Source organism: Rhinoraja longicauda, chromosome 1 (genome assembly GCF_053455715.1).
Source record: "Rhinoraja longicauda isolate Sanriku21f chromosome 1, sRhiLon1.1, whole genome shotgun sequence".
Taxonomy (NCBI): Eukaryota; Metazoa; Chordata; class Chondrichthyes; order Rajiformes; family Arhynchobatidae; genus Rhinoraja; species Rhinoraja longicauda.
This window is the reverse complement of record NC_135953.1, coordinates 7331673-7350581: the sequence shown is the minus strand read 5'-3', so window position 1 is coordinate 7350581 and position 18909 is coordinate 7331673. Positions and strand designations below refer to the sequence as shown.

Below are 18909 nucleotides of genomic sequence, written 5' to 3'. Positions count from 1 at the left end.
CTGTAGTTCAGGAACAAACAAACAAACAAACAAACGAGAGTTTTAGTATATAGATGAGATATTCGTACATATCGGGAGCTTACACCTTTGACATTCTCCAGCCCCAAAGCCTTTAATAGCCTTCTATGACTAAAACTCAAATATATCCTTGACTAGGAAGGGATTTAGTGCACTCAGTGTGTTTGGAGAATTGTAAAAGGAAGCAGATGAGGTAAAGGATTGGGTAGCCTGAACCACAGCTGGTAGAGCTGCTGCCTCACCACTTCAGCAACCCAGGTTCACAAGTTCACAAGTTATAGGAGTAGAATTGGACCGTTCGGACCATCGAGTCCACTCCGCCATTCAATCCAGGCTGATCCCTGCCTCCTAATCTCATTTTCCTGCCTTCTCCCCATAACCCTTGACACCCGTTCTAATCAAGAACTTGTCTATCTCTGCCTTAAAAATATCCACTGACTTGGCCTCTACAGCCCTCTGTGGCAATGAGCTCCACAGATTAAATTCCTTCTCACCTACTTTCTAAAAGAGCGTCCTTTAATTCTGAGGCTGTGCCCTCTGGTCCTAGACTCTCCCACCAGTGGAAACATCCTCTCCACATCCACTCTATCTATGCCTTTCATTATCCTGCAAGTTTCAATTATGTCCCCCCTCAACCTTCTAAACTCCAGTGAGTACAGGCCCAGTGATATCAAACGCTCATCATATGTTAACCCACTCAGTCCTGGGATCATTCTTGTAAACCTCCTCTGGACCCTCTCCAGAGCCAGCACATCCTTCCTCAGATACGGGGCCCAAACTTGCTCACAGTACTCCACATGAGGCCTGACCAGCGCCTTATAGAGCCTCAGCATTAGACCTCTGTTTTTGTATTCCAGTCGTCTTGATATAAATGCTAGCATTGAATTTGCCTTCCTTACTACTGATTCGACCAGGAAATTAACTTTTTGGCAACCCGCCTCCCGGCCCGGGCGGCCGCCATTGGTGGAGCGGGAGCACGTGGCCACTGGCTGAGTGAGGTCACGTGGGGCGAGGGGAGGTGACGTCACCTTTTGTCCCTTATTTGGGAGTGAGGAAAGTTGGCAACCCTAGGTTACTCTCAGGTTAGGGGAACCAAGAAGGAGGCAGCATTGGTTTAAGGTGAGAGTGAAAAGATTTAATAAGAACTCGAGGAGTGACGTTTTCACTCTGAGTGTGGTGGGTGTATAGAATGAGCTGGCAGAGGAGATAGTTGAGGCAGGTACTATGACGACATTTTTTTTAAAAATTGACATTTAGATCAGAAAAGTTCAGAGGGATATGGACCAAACGGCAATAAATAGGACCAGCTTAGATGGGGCATCCTGGCCAACATGCACGAGTTGGGGCAAAGGGCCTGTTTCCATACTGTATGACTCTATGACTCGAAGCACTTGCATAAGGCAGGTTAGAAGAATATGATTGATCAAATGTGAGCAAATGAAACTAGCTTAGATGGGTCAGTTTGGACAAGTTGGGCCGAAGGGCCTATTTCTGCATGGTATATCTCTATGACTCCAGGTACGTGGATAAGACAAGTTTTGAGGAATATTGTTTAAAGCAAGCAAATGGGACACTGGAATTTAGAAGGATGAGAGGGGATCTTATCGAAACATATAAGATTATTAAGGGGTTGGACACGTTAGAGGCAGGAAACATGTTCCCAATGTTGGGGGAAGTCCAGAACCAGGGGCCACAGTTTAAGAATAAGGGGTAGGCCATTTAGAACAGAGATGAGGAAAAACCTTTTTCAGTCAGAGAGTTGTCAATCTGTGGAATTCTCTGCCACAGAGGGCAGTCCAGGAGGACAATTCTCTAAATGCATTCAAGAGAGAGCTAGATAGAGCTCTTAAGGATAGCGGAGTCAGGGGGTATGGGGAGAAGGCAGGAACGGGGTACTGATTGAGAATGATCAGCCATGATCACATTGAATGGTGGTGCTGGCTCGAATGGCCGAATGACCTACTCCTGCACCTATTGTCTATTGTCTATTGTCTATAATCATAGATGGGGGCTGCTTGGTCAGCATGGACACGTTGGGCAGAAGGGCCTGTTTCCATGCTACATGACTCTATGGACAAGACAGTGTTAGAGGAATATGGATCAAACGTGGGCAAATGGGACCAACTTAGATAGGGTGTCTAGATCAGCATGGACAAAGTGGGCCAAAGGGCCTGTTTCCTTACTGTATGACTTTGTCTTGAGGTAGATAGGAAAATTTAGAATATGGATCAAACATGGGAAAATTAGACCATCTTAGATGGGGCATCTTGGTCAGCATGGACGTTGGGCCAAAGGGCCTGTATGACTACACGAATCTTAAGGGATAGGAAAGAATTAGGCCATTCTGCCCATCAATTCTACTCTGCCATTCGATCATGGCTGATCTATCTCTCCCACCCGACCCCATTCTCCCGCCTTCTCCCCATAACCTCTGACGCCCGGACTAATCAAGAACCTATCCATCTCTGCCTTCAAAAACATCCACTGACTTGGCCTCCACAGCCGTCTGTGGCGAAGAATTCCACAGCTTCTAGTTCCTTATACATTTCAGCCAGTGATGTATTCTTTAAGATGCATGAGCATCCGGCAGTGGTTATCAATTGGATGCAGCTCGCTTTAATGAGCGAATAATTGCGTCATTTGTGTGATCGGTGATGAGTGGCTATGAGAGGGCCTGAGAGATTGTACCGACCGGCCTGGCTTTGAATCGGTGCCATTAGGATCTTGTGCAACTATCTCTGAAGAACAGGGTTATGGAACACCTGACTCCCCAGGTTATGGAACACCTGACTCATGGAAATCCAACCTGCACAAATTATGCCATGAATTTTTTAAGTATTTTTCTCAAGATGGTAATAATAATAATAATAATGATAATAATAATAATAATAATAATAATAATAATGAAATGTTTCATGGTAGTCATTAACAACTAGAGGTAGTATATCAAAACTGGAAGGACAGCATCTCATGTTCAACTTGGTAGCTTGCAACCCAATCGCAAGAACATCGGATTTGCCAATTTTCATGTTTCCTCCACCCACCTCCCCACACCTCCTCCAATCTCCCCTATCTCCCCCCTATTTCCCTTACCTTCCCCTATCTCCCCTCTCCCTCCCCTCCCTCCCCCCTAACCTTCCCCCTACCTCCCCCTCCCTCCCCCTCCCTCCCCCTACCTTCCCCCTACCTCCCCCTACCTCCTCCCTATCTCCCTCCCCCTACCTCCCCCTACCTCCTCCCTATCTCCCTCCCCCTACCTCCCCCCTATCTCCCCCTACCTCCTCCTTACCTCCCCTACCTCCCCCCTACTCCCCCCTACCTCCTCCTTACCTCCCCCCTACCTCCCCCCTACCTCCCCCCTACCTCCCCCCTACCTCCCCCTACCTCCCCCCTACCTCCTCCTTACCTCCCCCTACCTCCTCCTTACCCCCCCTACCTCCTCCTTACCTCCCCCCACCTCCTCCTTACCTCCCCCCTACCTCCCCCCTACCTCCTCCTTACCTCCCCCTACCTCCTCCTTACCTCCCCCTACCTCCCCTACCTCCCCCCTACCTCCCCCCTACCTCCTCCTTACCTCCCCCTACCTCCTCCTTACCTCCCCCTACCTCCCCCTACCTCCCCCCTACCTCCCCCCTACCTCCTCCTTACCTCCCCCCTACCACCTCCTTACCTCCCCCCTACCTCCCCCCTACCTCCCCCTATCTCCTCCCTATCTCCCCCCTCCCTCCCCCTACCACCCCCTATCTCTCCCCTACCTTCCCTACCTCCCCCTACCTCCCCCCACCTCCTCCAATCTCCCACATACCTCCCCCTATCTGCCCTACCTCCCCCCACCATCCCCCATCTCCCCTACCTCCCCCCCACCTCCCCCCTCCCTCCCCGCTATCTCCCCCCTCCCTCCCCTACCTCCCCTATCTCTCCCCTACCTCCCCTACCTCCCCCTACCTCCTCCCTACCTCCCCCTACCTCGCCCCTACCTCCCCCCTACCTCCCCCCTACCTCCCCTCTGTCTTCCCCCTCTCTTCCCGCTCTCTCCCCCTACCTCCCCCTCTCTCCCCCTCTCTCCCCTATCTCTCCCCTATCTCCCCTACCTCCCCTACCTCCCCCCACCTCCTCCAATCTCCCCCTACCTCCCCCCTACCTCCCCCCTACCTCGCCCCTACCTCCCCTCTGTCTCCCCCTCTCTCCCCCATCTCTCCCCCCTACTTCCCCCTCTCTCCCCCTCTCTCCCCTATCTCCCCTACCTCCCCCCTACCTCCCCCTCCCCCCCCTCCCTCCCCCTACCTCCCCCTATCTCCCCCTACCTCCTCCCTATATCCCCCCAACCTCCCCCCTATCTCCCCCCTACCTCCCCCCTATCCCGCCCCTCTTCCCCACCGGTCCCCTCCCCTTCCATCTATATCCCTCCCTCTGGCTTTCCATTTCATTCAAAGATTGATATAGTGTGGAAACAGGGCCCTTCGGCCCAACTTTCCCACACTGACCAACATGTCTCATCTGCACTAGTCCCACCTGCCTGCATTTGGCCCATCACCCTCCAAACCTGTCCTATCCATGTACCTGCCCAAATGGTTCTTAAACCTTGCAATAGGACCTGCCTCAACTACCTCCTCCGGCACCTCGTTCCATACACCCACCACCCCCTGTGTGTAAACGTTACCCCTCACATTCCCACCAAACCTTTCCCTCAACTTAAGCCTATATCCTCTGTAGGGGGAAATAAACTGCAGATGCTGGTTTAAATCGAAGGTAGACACAAGACGCGGGAGTAACTCAGCGTGTCAGCCGCTACACTGAGAAATCTCCTCAAGGCATGTCAACTTTGAAGAAGTTCTCCTCCTCCCTCAGACGAGAGTTTAGCAACATCCTCTCTCGCTGTTCCCCCTCTGTGAATCCTCCTGCCCTCCAACTCTACCAGCATGTTTTAACTCAGACTCGAACTTCCGATGCTCCCTGCTTTCCTTCTCTATCCTCACCCCCTTCCCAGTTCTCCCACCAGTCTATATAGTATAAGAAAATAACTGCAGATGCTGGTACAAATCGATTTATTCACAAAATGCTGGAGTAACTCAGCAGGTCAGGCAGCATCTCGTGAGAGAAGGAACGGGTGACGTTTCAGGTCGAGACCCTTCTTCAGACTGATGTCAGGGGGGGGCGGGACAAAGGAAGGATATAGGTGGAGACAGGAAGATAGAGGGAGAACTGGGAAGGAGGAGGGGAAGAGAGGGACAGAGGAACTATCTAAAGTTGGAGAAGTCGATGTTCATACCGCTGGGCTGCAAGCTGACCAGGCGAAATATGAGGTGCTGTCCCTCTAATTTCCGGTGGGCCTCACTATGGCACTGGAGGAGGCCCATGACAGAAAGGTCAGACTGGGAATGGGAGGGGGAGTTAAAGTGCTCGGCCACCGGGAGATCAGTTTGGTTAACGCGGACCGAGCGCATGTGTTGAGCGAAGCGATCGCCGAGCCTGCGCTTGGTTTCGCCGATGTAAATAAGTTGACATCTAGAGCAGCGGATGCAATAGATGAGGTTGGAGGAGGTGCAGGTGAACCTTTGTCTCACCTGGAAAGACTGTTTGGGTCCTTGGATGGAGTTGAGGGGGGAGGTAAAGGGACAGGTGTTGCATCTCGTGCGGTTGCAAGGGGAAAGTGCCCGGGGTTGGGGTGGTTTGGGTGGGAAGGGACGAGTGGACCAGGGAGTTACGGAGGGAACGGTCTCTGCGGAACGCGGAGAGGGGAGGGGATGGGAAGATGTGGCCAGTGGTGGGGTCCCGTTGTAGGTGACGGAAATGTTGGTGAATGATATGTTGGATCCGCTGGCTGGTGGGGTGGGAGGTGAGAACGAGGGGGAACGAGGTGAGAACGAGAGGTCTCCATCTAGTCTTCCTGTCTCCTGCTACATTCTATCTCTGTCCCGCCCCCTCCCCTGACATCAGTCTGAAGAAGGGTCTCGACCCGAAACGTCACCCATTCCTTCTCTCCCGAGATGCTGCCTGACCCGCTGAGTTACTCCAGCATTTTTGTGTCTACCTTTATCCTCTGGTCCTCGATTCCCCTGCTCTGGGCTAGAGACACTGTGCGTCTACCCGATCTATTCCACCTCTCCTTATATGACTCCCTTTTGTCTCCTCCTCATCTCCGTTATCCACCTATCTGCCAATCAACCCCTCGTCGCCTATAGAAATAAAAAACTGCAGATGTCGGTTTATATCATAGATTGACCTAGATAATGAGACCATTCGGCCCATCAGGTCTACTCTGCCATTCAATCATGGTTGATCTATCTCTCCCTCCTAACCCCATTCCCCTGCCTTCTCCCCATAACCTTGACACCCGCACTAATCTAGAATCTATCTATCTCCGCCTTAAAAATATCCATTGGCTTGGCCTCCACAGCCTTCTGTGGCAAAGAATTCGACAGATTCCCCACCCTCTGACTAGAGAAATCTCATCTCCTTCCGTAAAGAACGTCCTTTAATTCTGAGGCTGTGCCCTCTGGTTCTAGACTCTCCCACTAGTACAAACATCTTCTCCACATCCACTCTATCCAGGCCTTTCACTATATAATATAGTATTTCACTGTACCTCGTTACAGGTGACAAACAGAGTACCATGCCATGAAGAAGGGTCTCGACCCGAAACGTCACCCATTCCTTCTCTCCAGAGATGCTGCCTGTCCTGCTGAGTTACTCTAGCATTTTGTGTCTATATCTTTGGTTTAAACCAGCATCTGCAGTTCCATCCAACTCCATGCCATTTGGTCTTGACTCTTGATGCTGTCTGACCCGATGCATTACTCCAACAGTTTGTGTCTTGTTCAGCATCTGCAGTTCCTCATGTCCGAATTAAATTATGGTTAGGGTTGCCAACTGTCCCGTTTTAGCCGGGACTTCCCGTATTTTGGGCTACATTGGTTTGTCTCGTATGGGACCGACCGCCCTTGTCCCGTATTAGGCCCAGACGGCGCTGTAGGCCTGGACACTGTAGGCCCAGACACCATAGGCCCAGACACTGTAGGCCCGGACACTGTAGGCCCAGACACTGTAGCACAGGGGCCGCTGTAGTCCCGGACAGTGTAGGCCCAGGCGCCGCCTAACGGAGGTTGCATAGCAACCCGCCTCCCGGCCCGGGCGGCCGCCATTGGTGAAGTGGGAGCATATGGCCGCTGGCTGGGTGAGGTCACGTGGGGGCGCAGGGGCGGTGACGTCACCTTTTGTCCCTTATTTGGGAGTGAGGAAGTTGGCAACCCTAATTGTAGATTGAACTTGAGAACTCCAAATGGCAGTATCATTAATGGTAACCATCTACTGTCAATTAAAATGCCTGATGAATTTTAAACACAAAGTCTTTAAAGACTGCTCTCTCCTGATAGATTGTTTTTGTACAATAAGCTTTATTCACTGGAGGAAAGCCTTTCAAGAGGTCAACGCTAAACTTCCTTGCACTCATGGATTACTCTCATCCTCTCTCTATTACAAATGTGAGTCCATTTTGCCGGCAGCTATTTCAATTATTTTTTTGGCCCATTAACATTAAATGAGAGAACACTTTTGAAATGGAGACTCATATCATTGCCTGTACCCATTTCACGGAGGATATCTATCCACAGTAATGAGGCAGAATCGTGCTCCTTTCCGCTGTGAGCTTTACGTGCCAGTTTGGGTTGCCAATTTCCTCACTCCCAAATAAGGGACAACAGGTGACGTCACCGCCCCGTGCCCCACATGACCTCACCCAGCCAGCGGTCACGTGATCTCTCTAAAACTAAGAGAGGCATAGACAATAGACAATAGACGACAGGTGCAGGAGGAGGCCATTCGGCCCTTCGAGCCAGCACCACCATTCAATATGATCATGGCTGATCATTCTCAATCAGTACCCCGTTCCTGCCTTCTCCCCATACCCCCTGACTCCGCTATCCTTAAGAGCTCTATCTAGCTCTCTCTTGAATGCATTCAGAGAATTGACCTCCACTGCCTTCTGAGGCAGTGAATTCCACAGATTTACAACTCTCTGACTGAAAAAGTTTTTCCTCATCTCCGTTCTAAATGGCCTACCCCTTATTCTTAAAATGTGGCACCTGGTTCTGGACTCCCCCAACATTGGGAACATGTTTCCTGCCTCTAACGTGTCCAACCCCTTAATAATCTTATATGTTTCGATAAGATCCCCTCTCATCCTTCTAAATTCCAGTGTATACAAGCCTAGTCGCTCCAGTCTTTCAACATATGACAGTCCCGCCATTCCGGGAATTAACCTAGTAAACCTAAGCTGAACGCCCTTCGGAATATCCTTCCTCAAATTTGGAGACCAAAACTGCACACAGTCTCACTAGGGCCCTATACAACTGCAGGAGGACCTCTTTGCTCCTATACTCAACTCCTCTTGTTATGAAGGCCAACATTCCATTGGCTTTCTTCACTGCCTGCTGTACCTGCGTGCTTCCTTTCAGTGACTGATGCACTAGGACACCCAGATCTCGTTGTACGTCCCCTTTTCCTAACTTGACACCATTCAGATAATAATCTGCCTTCTTATTCTTACAACCAAAGTGGATAACCTCACACTTATCCACATTAAACTGCATCTGCCATACATCCGCCCACTCACACAACCTGCAACCTGTCCAAGTCACCCTGATAGATGTTTATAAAACTAAGAGAGGCATAGTTTAGCGTAGACAGCATGTTTTATTTTCTGGGATGGAAATGTCAAGGACTAGAGGGCATAACTTCAAGGTGAGTGAGGAAAGGCTTAAGGAGATACTATCGTGACGTTTAAGAAACATGTAGACAGGTACATTGATAGGATAGGTTTTGAGGGATATGTGCCAAGCGCAGGCAGGTGGGACTAGTGCAGGTAGGGGCATTTAGGTAGGCATGGGCAAGCCGAAGAGCCCGTTTCCACACTGTATGACTCTATGACTCTATGTGCGGGCAAGGTTTCATTACACAGAGGGTAGTGTGTGCCTGGAACGCGCTGACAGGGGTGGTGTTGGAGGCAGGTACGACAGCAGCATTTTAAAGGCTTTTAGATACAATAGACAATAGGTGCAGGAGGAGGCCATGCAGCCCTTCGAGCCAGCACCACCATTCAATCATGGTGATCATCCACAATCAGTACCCGGTTCTTGCCCTCTCGATGGACGACAGAAGTCATTATTTTGATTTGGCATCATGTTCGCGACATGGCGGACATCTTGGGCCGGAGCGCGCTGCATTATGTTCTATGGTTTCCCATCGTAGGTTCTGGAAGGAGATAATATTTCTGCTCCTTTTTCACGCGTCATTGTGCTCCTCTTCCAGGTCTCTGGGTTTCCATGAAGTTACTTTCGGGGGACCTGAAGCAAATTCGCAAGGACCACCCTCACCTGGTGGACAGAAGCACGGTGGTTGCCAGGAAGATGGGGTTCCCTGAGATCATCATGCCAGGTTTGTCAGTTGCGGGGGCAGACACAAAATGCTGGAGTAACTCAGCGAGTTAGACGGCACCACTGGAGAAAAAAGGACAGGTGACGTTTTGCCTCAAGACCCTCATTCAGATTTAGTTCGGTGGGAATTTCTTGATTAGTATTGGGCGTCGGAGGTTATGAGATCCTGTCACTGCTATTAGATCGATTAGTAGGACTGGCTGTTACAACCCCTGAAGTTTTGCGCTACAATTGACATGCATGGTGTTGTTCTTGGGGTGACCACTAGGTGATGTTGCTACCAATCAGACACATCTTCAGTTGTGTACGTCAACGTCACTGGGCGTTTCGGCCTTTTATCACAAGACACCCTCAGTCGAGGCAGGGTGATCAGACCTGGGTGCGTGTCTTATATGGTTTAGCCTCGAGATGGTCACGTGGCAGCTCAGACAGCATCTCTTAAACATAGAAACAGCGCTTGCAGCGTCATAGTCCCAGGCTGGATCCCGACTACGGGTGCCGTCAGTACGGAGTTTGTACGTTCTCCCCGTGACCTGCGTGGGTTTTCTCCGAGATCTTCGGTTTCCTCCCACACTCCAAAGACGTGCAGTTATGTAGGTAAATTGGCTTGGTATGCTGTAAGTGTAAAATTGTCCCTGGTGTGTGTAGGATAGTGTATTAATATGCGGGGATCGCCGGTCAGCACGGACCAGGTGGGTTGAAGGGCCTGTTTCCCCTCAGTATCTCTAAACTAAACTGAGGTAAACAAAGCTAATTAACCCCCAAGCCTGCACGTCTAGGTCATTTAGAACGGGTAGGCCATTTAGAACGGAGATGAGGAAGAACTTTTTCAGTCAGAGGGTGGTGAAGGTGTGGAATTCTCTGCCTCAGAAGGCAGTGGAGGCCAGTTCGTTGGATGCTTTCAAGAGAGAGCTGGATAGAGCTCTTAAGGATAGCGGAGTAAGGGGGTATGGGGAGAAGGCAGGAACGGGGTACTGATTGAGAGTGATCAGCCATGATCGCATTGAATGGCGGTGCTGGCTCGAAGGGTTGAATGGCCTCCTCCTGCACCTATTGTCTATTGTCTATTGTCTAATGTCTTTGGACTTGCTTTTTTACACAGAGGGTGATGGGTGCAAGGACCAGCTGCCGGAGGTGGTAGTTGAGGCAGCGACTCCGGTAAATCCCTTCGATGGTGGGGAGGTCGGAACCCGTGATGAATTGGGCAGTGTTTTTCACAACTTTGACTCGAACAGGCCAACTTATCACAAGTGGATGTGAAAACACACATTGCAACAGCTCCACTCTAAAAGACACTGACAATCGGACCTTACTGGAAGTCTACTGCAAGACTTCATCTTGCACTAAATGTTATTCACTTCATCACAGATTTGTTTAGTTTAATTTAGTTTATAGTCACATGTACAGTGAAAAGCTTTTGTTGCGTGCTATCCAGCCAGCGGAAAGACAATACATGATTACAGTTGGGGCACCCACAGGGTGCAGACACAGGATAAGGGGTCCATTTTCACAAAGAGTCTGACCAAGGAATCTTTCTTTCCTTTCTCGTAAACCAGGTGATGTCCGCAATGATATTTACGTCACCTTGGTTCAGGGAGAATTCGACAAACAGAACAAGACCACGCAGAAGAACGTTGAGGTCACGATGTGCGTCTGTGATGAAAACGGAGAGATCATCTCGGTGAGTTACACACGAGCAGGGTTGCCAACTTTCTCACTCCCAAATAAGGGACAAAAGGTTACGTCACCGCCCCGCGCACCACGTGACCTCACCCAGCCAGTGGCCATGTGCTCCCACTCCACCAATGGCGGCCGGCCGGGCCGGGAGGCGGGTTGCTACGAAACCTCCGTTAGGCAGCGCCAAGGCCTCCGGCCTACACTATCCGGGCCTACAGTGTCCGAGCCTACACTGTCCGGGCCTACAGTGTCTGGGTCTACAGCGGCCCCCGGACCTACAATGTCCAGGCCTTCAGTATCCGGGCCTACAGCGCCCGGCCTACAGTGGCCCCCGGGCCTAATTCGGGACAAGGGTGGTCCCGTATGGGACAAACCTAATTTAGCCCAAAATACGGGATGTCCCGGTTAATATGGGACAGTTGGCAACCCGACACACGAGCCACACAAGTGCCAGACAACCCGGGCCAGCTAGAAACACTCAGGGAAGATTCGCGAGGATATTGCCAGGACTCGTGGGACTGAGCTATAGGGAGAGGTTGCGCAGGCTAGGACTCTATTCCTTGGAGTGCAGGATGATGAGGGGTGATCTTACAGAGATGTACACAATCATGAGGGGAATAGATCGGGTAGACGCACAGAGTCCCCTACCCAGAGTAGTGGAATCGAGAACCATAGGTTTAAAGTGAGAGGGGAAAGATTTAATAGGATCGTGAGGGTAACATTTTCACACAAAAATGGTGGGTGTGTGGAACGAGCTGCCGGAGGAGGTTGTTGAGGCAGGTATTATTGCCATTTTTAAGAAACATTTCTTAGGCAGGTGGAACTAGTGTAGATGGGGCATGTTGGTCGGCATGGGTGAGTTGGGCAGAAGGGCCTGTTTCTGCACTGAATCTCTAAACTAAACTAAAAGGTTGGGAGGTCATGTTGCAGTTGAGGCCGCATTTGGAGTATTGTGTTCAGTTTTGGTCACCCTGTTAAAGAAAAGATGTTGTCAAGCTGGTAAAGGTGCAGAGAAGGTTTACCTGGATGTTGCCAGGACTCAAGGGCCTGAGCAATCGGGAGAGGTTGGACAGGCTAGGAAAGGGGCAGGCCATTTAGAACGGAGATGAGGAAAAACTTTTTCAGTCAGAGAGTTGTAAATCTGTGGAATTCTCTGCCTCAGAAGACAGTGGAGGCCAATTCTCTGGATGCGTTCAAGAGAGAGTTAGATAGAGCTCTTAACGATAGCGGAGTCAAGGGATATGGGGAGAAGACGGGAACGGGGTACTGATTGTGGATGATCAGCCATGATCACGGTGAATGGCGGTGCTGGCTCGAACGGCTGAGTGGCCTACTCCTGCACCTATTGCCTATTGTCTATTGTCTATTGACTGGGCAGCATCGCCCTCACTTGGCAGTGCAGGAAGATGAGGGGTGATCTGTTTCCACCCTGCATCTCAATAGACAATAGACAATAGACAATAGGTGCAGGAGGAGGCCATTCGGCCCTTCGAGCCAGCACCGCCATTCAATGGCTGATCATTCTCAATCATTCTCAATCAGTACCCCGTTCCTGCCTTCTCCCCATACCCCCTGACTCCGCTATCCTTAAGAGCTCTATCCAGCTCTCTCTTGAATGCATTCAGAGAATTGGCCTCCACTGCCTTCTGAGGCAGAGAATTCCACAGATTCACAATTCTCTGACTGAAAAAGTTTTTCCTCATCTCAGTTCTAAATGGCCTACCCCTTATTCTTAAACTGTGGCCCCTTGTTCCAAACTAAGCTCGACTCCCTGAGGCTAATTGACACCTATAAAAAAAATGTAGTCACCACATTTGTTGACCGGTGAAAGGTAGGTTCATTTCCACAGTGCTCTCTGTCTCCACTTCACAGGCCCCGAGCCTGAAATAAAGGTGTCGCCTGCCCTAATGTTTGAAGACATGTTATTTCTCCAAGCATGTTGTCTGTATTAACGTCCAACCTGCCTTCTCTGTGTCGCCAGAGTAATTATTTCAGCCTCACGTGAATATCACACCGTGCTTTTCACTGAGGTGATCCATTTTACGTCTTCCTCAAGTCCACATGTTCTAGTGAGAGATGGAACCTTGATCTCAAGACATGAGAGAAGGCACAATTAATCTTTTTTTTCATGAAATGCGCCGCTTTCTGGAAATTGCCACGCTAACTTGTTCACCAGATTGATTCCTGGGATGGCAGGACTTTCATATGAAGAAAGACTGGATAGACTCGGCTTGTACTCGCTGGAATTTAGAAGATTGAGGGGTGATCTTATAGAAACTTACAAAATTCTTAAGAGGTTGGACAGGCTAGATGCAGGAAGATTGTTCCCGATGTTGGGGAAGTCCAGAACAAGGGGTCGCAGTTTAAGGATAAAGGGGAAGTCTTTTAGGACCGAGATGAGAACGTTTTTTTTCACACAGAGAGTGGTGAATCTGTGGAATTCTCTGCCCCAGGAGGTAGTTGAGGCCAGTTCATTGGCTATATTTAAGAGGGAGTTAGATGTGGCCCTTGTGGCTAAAGGGATCAGGGGGTATGGAGAGAAGGCAGGTACGGGATACTGAGTTGGATGATCAGCCATGATCATATTGAATGGCGGTGCAGGCTCGAATGGCCGAATGGCCTACTCCTGCACCTATTTTCTATGTTTCTAACTTGTTTAATTCTCTCTCCTGGTGTACAGAATGCCATCTGCCAAGGTGGCGGGGACAAGGCAGTCACACAGCACCAGTCCGTGGTTTATTACCAGCTGAAGCAGCATCGCTGGATGGAGACTGTCAAGGTCAGTCCCGAGGTTCATGTCAACGACGTCCGCCCTTGCCCTCAACATCAGCGCAAGGAGAAAACGTCCACCACTGTGGGAGGTCACAAGGTCATAAGGGATAGGAGGGGAATTAGGCCATTCGGCCCATCGAGTGACGGAGGAGGTCGGTGAGGCAGGGACCATTGCAACCTTTAAAGATACACTCGGAGGGGTACTTGGTGGGACAAGTTTGGAGGGATATGGACCAAACGCAAGCAGGTGGGACTAGTGTAGATGGGACATGTTGGCCAGTGTGGGCAAGTTGGGCTGAAGGGCCTGTTTCCACGCTGTATCACTCTATGACTTTATAAGTCTACTCCGCCATTCAATTATGGCTGATCTATCTCTCCCACCTAACCCCATTCTCCTGCTTTCTCCCCATAAACCTCTGGCACCTGCACTAATCAAGGATCTATCTATCTCTGCCTTAAATATATCCACTGACTTGACCTCCACAGCCCTCTGTGGCAAGGAATTCCACAGATTCACCACCCCCTGACTAAAGAAATTCCTCCTCGTCTCCTTTCTCAAAGAACATCCTTTAATTCTGAGGCTGTGACCTCTAGTCCTAGACTCTCCCACCAGTGGAAACATCCTCTCCACATCCACTCTATCCAGGCCGCTCGCTATTCTGTACGTTTCAATGAGGTCCCCCCTCATTCTTCTAAATTCCAGCGAGTACAGGCCCAGTGCCGCCAAACGCCGACAAAGAGAGGTAGACAATAGACAATAGGTGCAGGAGTAGGCCATTCGTCCCTTCGAGCCAGCACCGCCATTCAATGTGATCATGGCTGATGGTTCAGTAAATGCCTAGTTTAGTTTAGTTTATTATCACGTGTATCGAGGTACAGTGAAAAGCTTTTAGTTTTGCTTAGTTTAGAGATACAGCTTTGAAACAGGTCCTTCGGCCCGCCAAATCCGCACTGACCAGCGATGCCCACACATCAACTCTATCAGACACTAGGAACAATTTTTACATTTATACCAAGCCAATTACATGTATCTGTACGTCTTTAGAGTGTGGGAGGAAACCTAAGTTCCCGGAGGTAACCCATGCAGGTCACGGGCAGAACATACAAACTCCTTACAGACAGCAGCCATAGTTGGGATCGAACCTATTGTCTATTGTCTATTGTCTATTGTCTATTGTCTATTGTCTATTGTCTATTGTCTATTGTCTATTGTCTATTGTTTATTGTCTATTGTCTATTGTCTATTGTCTATTGCCGCTGATGCTGTGAGGCAGCAACGTTGCCATTGTGCCACGCTACCGCCCACTGCACCACCGTGTCGCCCACAGTTACTGTGCAAAGCTTTTGTTGCGTGCTAACCCGCAGAAAGACAAATCACGATTACAGTCGAGCCATTCGCAGTGTATAGATACATGATAAGGGAATAACGTTCAGTGCAAGGTAAAGCCAGCAAAGTCCGATCAAAGATAGTCCAATAGTAGTTCAGAACCACTCTCTGGTTGTGGTAGGATGGTTCAGTTGCCTGATAACAGCTGGGATGAAACTGTCCCTGAATCTGGAGGTGTGCGTTTTCACACTTCTGTTCCTCTTGCCCCGATGGGAGAGGGGAGAAGAGGGAGTGGCCGGGGTGAGACTGGTCCTTGATGATGCTGCTGGCCTTGCCGAGGCAGCGTGAGGTGTAGGCGGAGTCAATAGAAGGGAGGTTGGTTTGTGTGTCCACGATTCGCTGCAATTTCTTGCGGACCGTATGGACTGATCGGTAATATATCAAGACCATAAGATGATAAGATCAAGGAGCAGAATTAGGGTCAGCGCTAATTCAACATTAACACGTCTCCAGTCCTAATGGTCTCCTTGGTAAAACTACAGCCCACCCATAAGACCATAACACAGGAGCAAAGTTAGGCCATTTGGCCCATCAAGTCTGCTCTGCCATTCAAACCGGCCTGGTCCATCTTTTCCTCTATCGCAACGTTTAAGAAGCAATCAGACAGGTACATGGATATGACTGGTTTAGAGGGATATGGGCCAAACACAGGCAAGTGGGACTAGTGTAGATGGGACATGTTGGTCGGTGTGGGCAAGTTAGGCCGAAGGGCTTGTTTCCAAACTGTATCGCTCTGTGAATCTACTCCGCCATTCAATCTTGACTGGTTTATCTTTCCTTCTCCATCCCCATTCTCTCGCCTTCTTCTCGTAACCTTGGACTCCCTTACAAATGAAGAGGCTGTCAATTGCCGCCTGAGAATTACCCAATTACGGCCTCTGCTGCTGCCTGTGGCAATGAATTGCACAGATTCACCAACCGATGGCTGATGAAATGCATGTTCACAATTTCTTAAATTCTAGGAGCAGAATTAGGCCATTTGCCCCCATCAAGTCTACTCCACCATTCAATCATGGCTGATCTATCTCTCCCTCTCAACCCCACTCTCCTGCCTTCTCCCCATAAACCCTAACACCCTTAGTAATCAAGGATCTGTCAATCTCTTCCTGAAAAATATCAATTGACTTTTTTTTCCCCTCCTCAACTCCATCCTGTCCTTTTATTCTGAGGCTGTGCCCTGTCCTAGCCTCTCCCGCTCCTGGAAACATCCTCTCCACATTCACTTCATCTAGGCCATTCATTGTTCGGTAAGATTCGATGTGGTTCCCCTCTCAGCCTTCTAAACTCCAGCAAGGGCACAGCGGTAGAGTTGCTGCCTTACAGCACATGCAACGCCGGAGACCCGGGTTCGATCCTGACCACAGGTGGCTGTCCGTACGGAGTTTGTACGTTCTCCCCGTGACCTGCGTAGGTTTTCTCCGAGATCTTCGCTTTCCTCCCACACTTCAAAGACGCGCAGGTATGTAGGTTAATTGGCTTGGTATAAGAGTAAATTGTCCCTAGCGTGTGTAGGATGCTGTTAATGTGCGGGGGATCGCTGGTTGGCACGGACTCGGTGGGCCGAAGGGCCTGTTTCTGTGCTGTATCTCTAAACTAAACTATAAACTAAACTACTACTTGCCACCTTCTCTCTGTAAACTGCAGAATTCCTCTCCTTTCTTTTAATTCATCTCTTAAATCTTATTTCCTCGACAAGCTTGGTGTTTTATGCTTCAGTGAAGAAACTTGTTAACCCACTCATTCCTGAGTGGGAACTTATTTCCCACTCATTTCTTCCCACACTTCAAAGACGTACAGGTTTGTAGGTTAATTGGCGTTGGTAAAATTGTTAAAAATTGTAAATTGTCCCTTCGTGTGCCGGATAGACAATAGACAATAGGTGCAGGAGTAGGCCATTCGGCCCTTCAAACCAGCACCACCATTCAATGTGATCATGGCTGATCATTCTCAAACAGTACCCCTTTCCTGCCTTCTCCCCATATCCCCTGATTCCGCTATCCTTAAGAGCTCTATCTAGCTCTCTCTTGAATGCAATCAGAGAATTGGCCTCCACTGCCTTCTGAGGCAGTGAATTCCACAGATTTACAACTCTCTGACTGAAAAAGTTTTTCCTCATCTCCGTTCTAAATGGCCTACCTCTTATTCTTAAACTGTGGCCCCTGGTTCTGGACTCCCCCAACATTGGGAACATGTTTCCTGCCTCTAACGTGTCCAACTCCTTAATAATCTTATATGTTTCGATAAGATCCTCTCTCATCCTTCTAAATTCCAGTGTATACAAGCCTAGTCGCTCCAGTCTTTCAACATACGACAGTCCCGCCATTCCGGGAATTAACCTAGTAAACCTACGCTGCACGCCCTCAATAGCAAGAATATCCTTCCTCAAATTTGGAGACCAAAACTGCACACAGTACTCCAGGTGCGGACTCACTAGGGCCCTGTACAACTGCAGAAAGAACCTCTTTGCTCCTATACTCAACTCCTCTTGTTATGAAGGCCAACATTCCATTGTCTGGTGTACGATTGGACGGTGCTGGTGTACGGAGCGATCGCTGGTCGGCACAGACTCGGTAGGCCAAAGGGCCTGTTTCCCCGCGATGTCCAAAGTCTAAAGTAAAGTCTAAACGATAAAGGCTGGAGGGCATAAATTTAAAGTGAGAGGGATAAAGTTTAATAAAGATGTGTGAGGCAAATTGCTTAAAGCAGAGGGTGATGGGGCAAAGATACTAGAGGAGCAAGATGGACCACTCCGTCGAAATCGCCTCTACTGAAGTGTAGTACGCAAAGGAGTCTAACGTCCGCCATTTTAGTAGGCAAAACCTGCCGTTCGCTCTGCCTCTTGCAGTGTAATCAGTGTTTTGGGGGAACAGTATGTGTGATGATACCATAAAAGAGCAGAATATATCTCATCTATCAATTCACAGATTTTTGTTATTTAAAAAAAAAAATGTTTCTTCAAGTTTCTGCCTACTAAAATGGCGCCGTGACATACTACGGTTTTTACGGTCGAGTGGTCTATCTTGCTCCTCTAGTATCTTTGGTGATGGGTGCCTGGAACAAGGTGCCAGGGGTGGTGGAGAGCCATGGTATGAGTGGAGTTTTCTCCGGGTGTTCTGCTTTCCTCCCACCCTCCAAAGTTGTACAGGTTTGTCGGTTAATTGGCTTCAATAATATGGTAAATTGTCCCAAGTGTGTAAGATAGCGCGAGTGTACGGGGCGTTCGCTGGTCGGCGCGAACACGGTGGGCCGAAGGGTCTGTTTCCGCGTCGTGTCAATAGGCAATAGACAATAGACAATAGGTGCAGGAGGAGGCCATTCGGCCCTTCGAGCCATTCAATGTGTTCGTGGCTGATCATTCTCAATCAGTACCCCGTTCCTGCCTTCTCCCCATACCCCCTGACTCCGCTATCCTTAAGAGTATCTAGCTCTCTCTTGAATGCATTCAGATAATTGGACTCCACTGCCTTCTGAAGCAGAGAATTCCACAGATTCACAACACTCTGACTGAAAATGTTTTTCCTCATCTCCGTTCTAAATGGCCTACCCCTTATTATAAAACTGTGGCCCCTGGTTCTGGACTCCCCCAACATTGAGAACATGTTTCCTGCCTCTAACGTGTCCAAC

General features: G+C 49.5%; 1 protein-coding gene across 1 annotated transcript in view; it reads left to right on the top strand.

The window, feature by feature from the left end:
- The window catches only part of LOC144598346 (dedicator of cytokinesis protein 2-like), an 894447-nt gene that overhangs the window by 175982 nt on the left and 699556 nt on the right, over positions 1–18909 (top strand). Inside the window, exons 13-15 of the mRNA XM_078408406.1 lie at positions 9325–9450; positions 11006–11130; positions 13807–13905. Coding sequence (XP_078264532.1) covers positions 9325–9450; positions 11006–11130; positions 13807–13905 — 350 coding nt within the window. The remainder of the gene's footprint in view (positions 1–9324; positions 9451–11005; positions 11131–13806; positions 13906–18909) is intronic.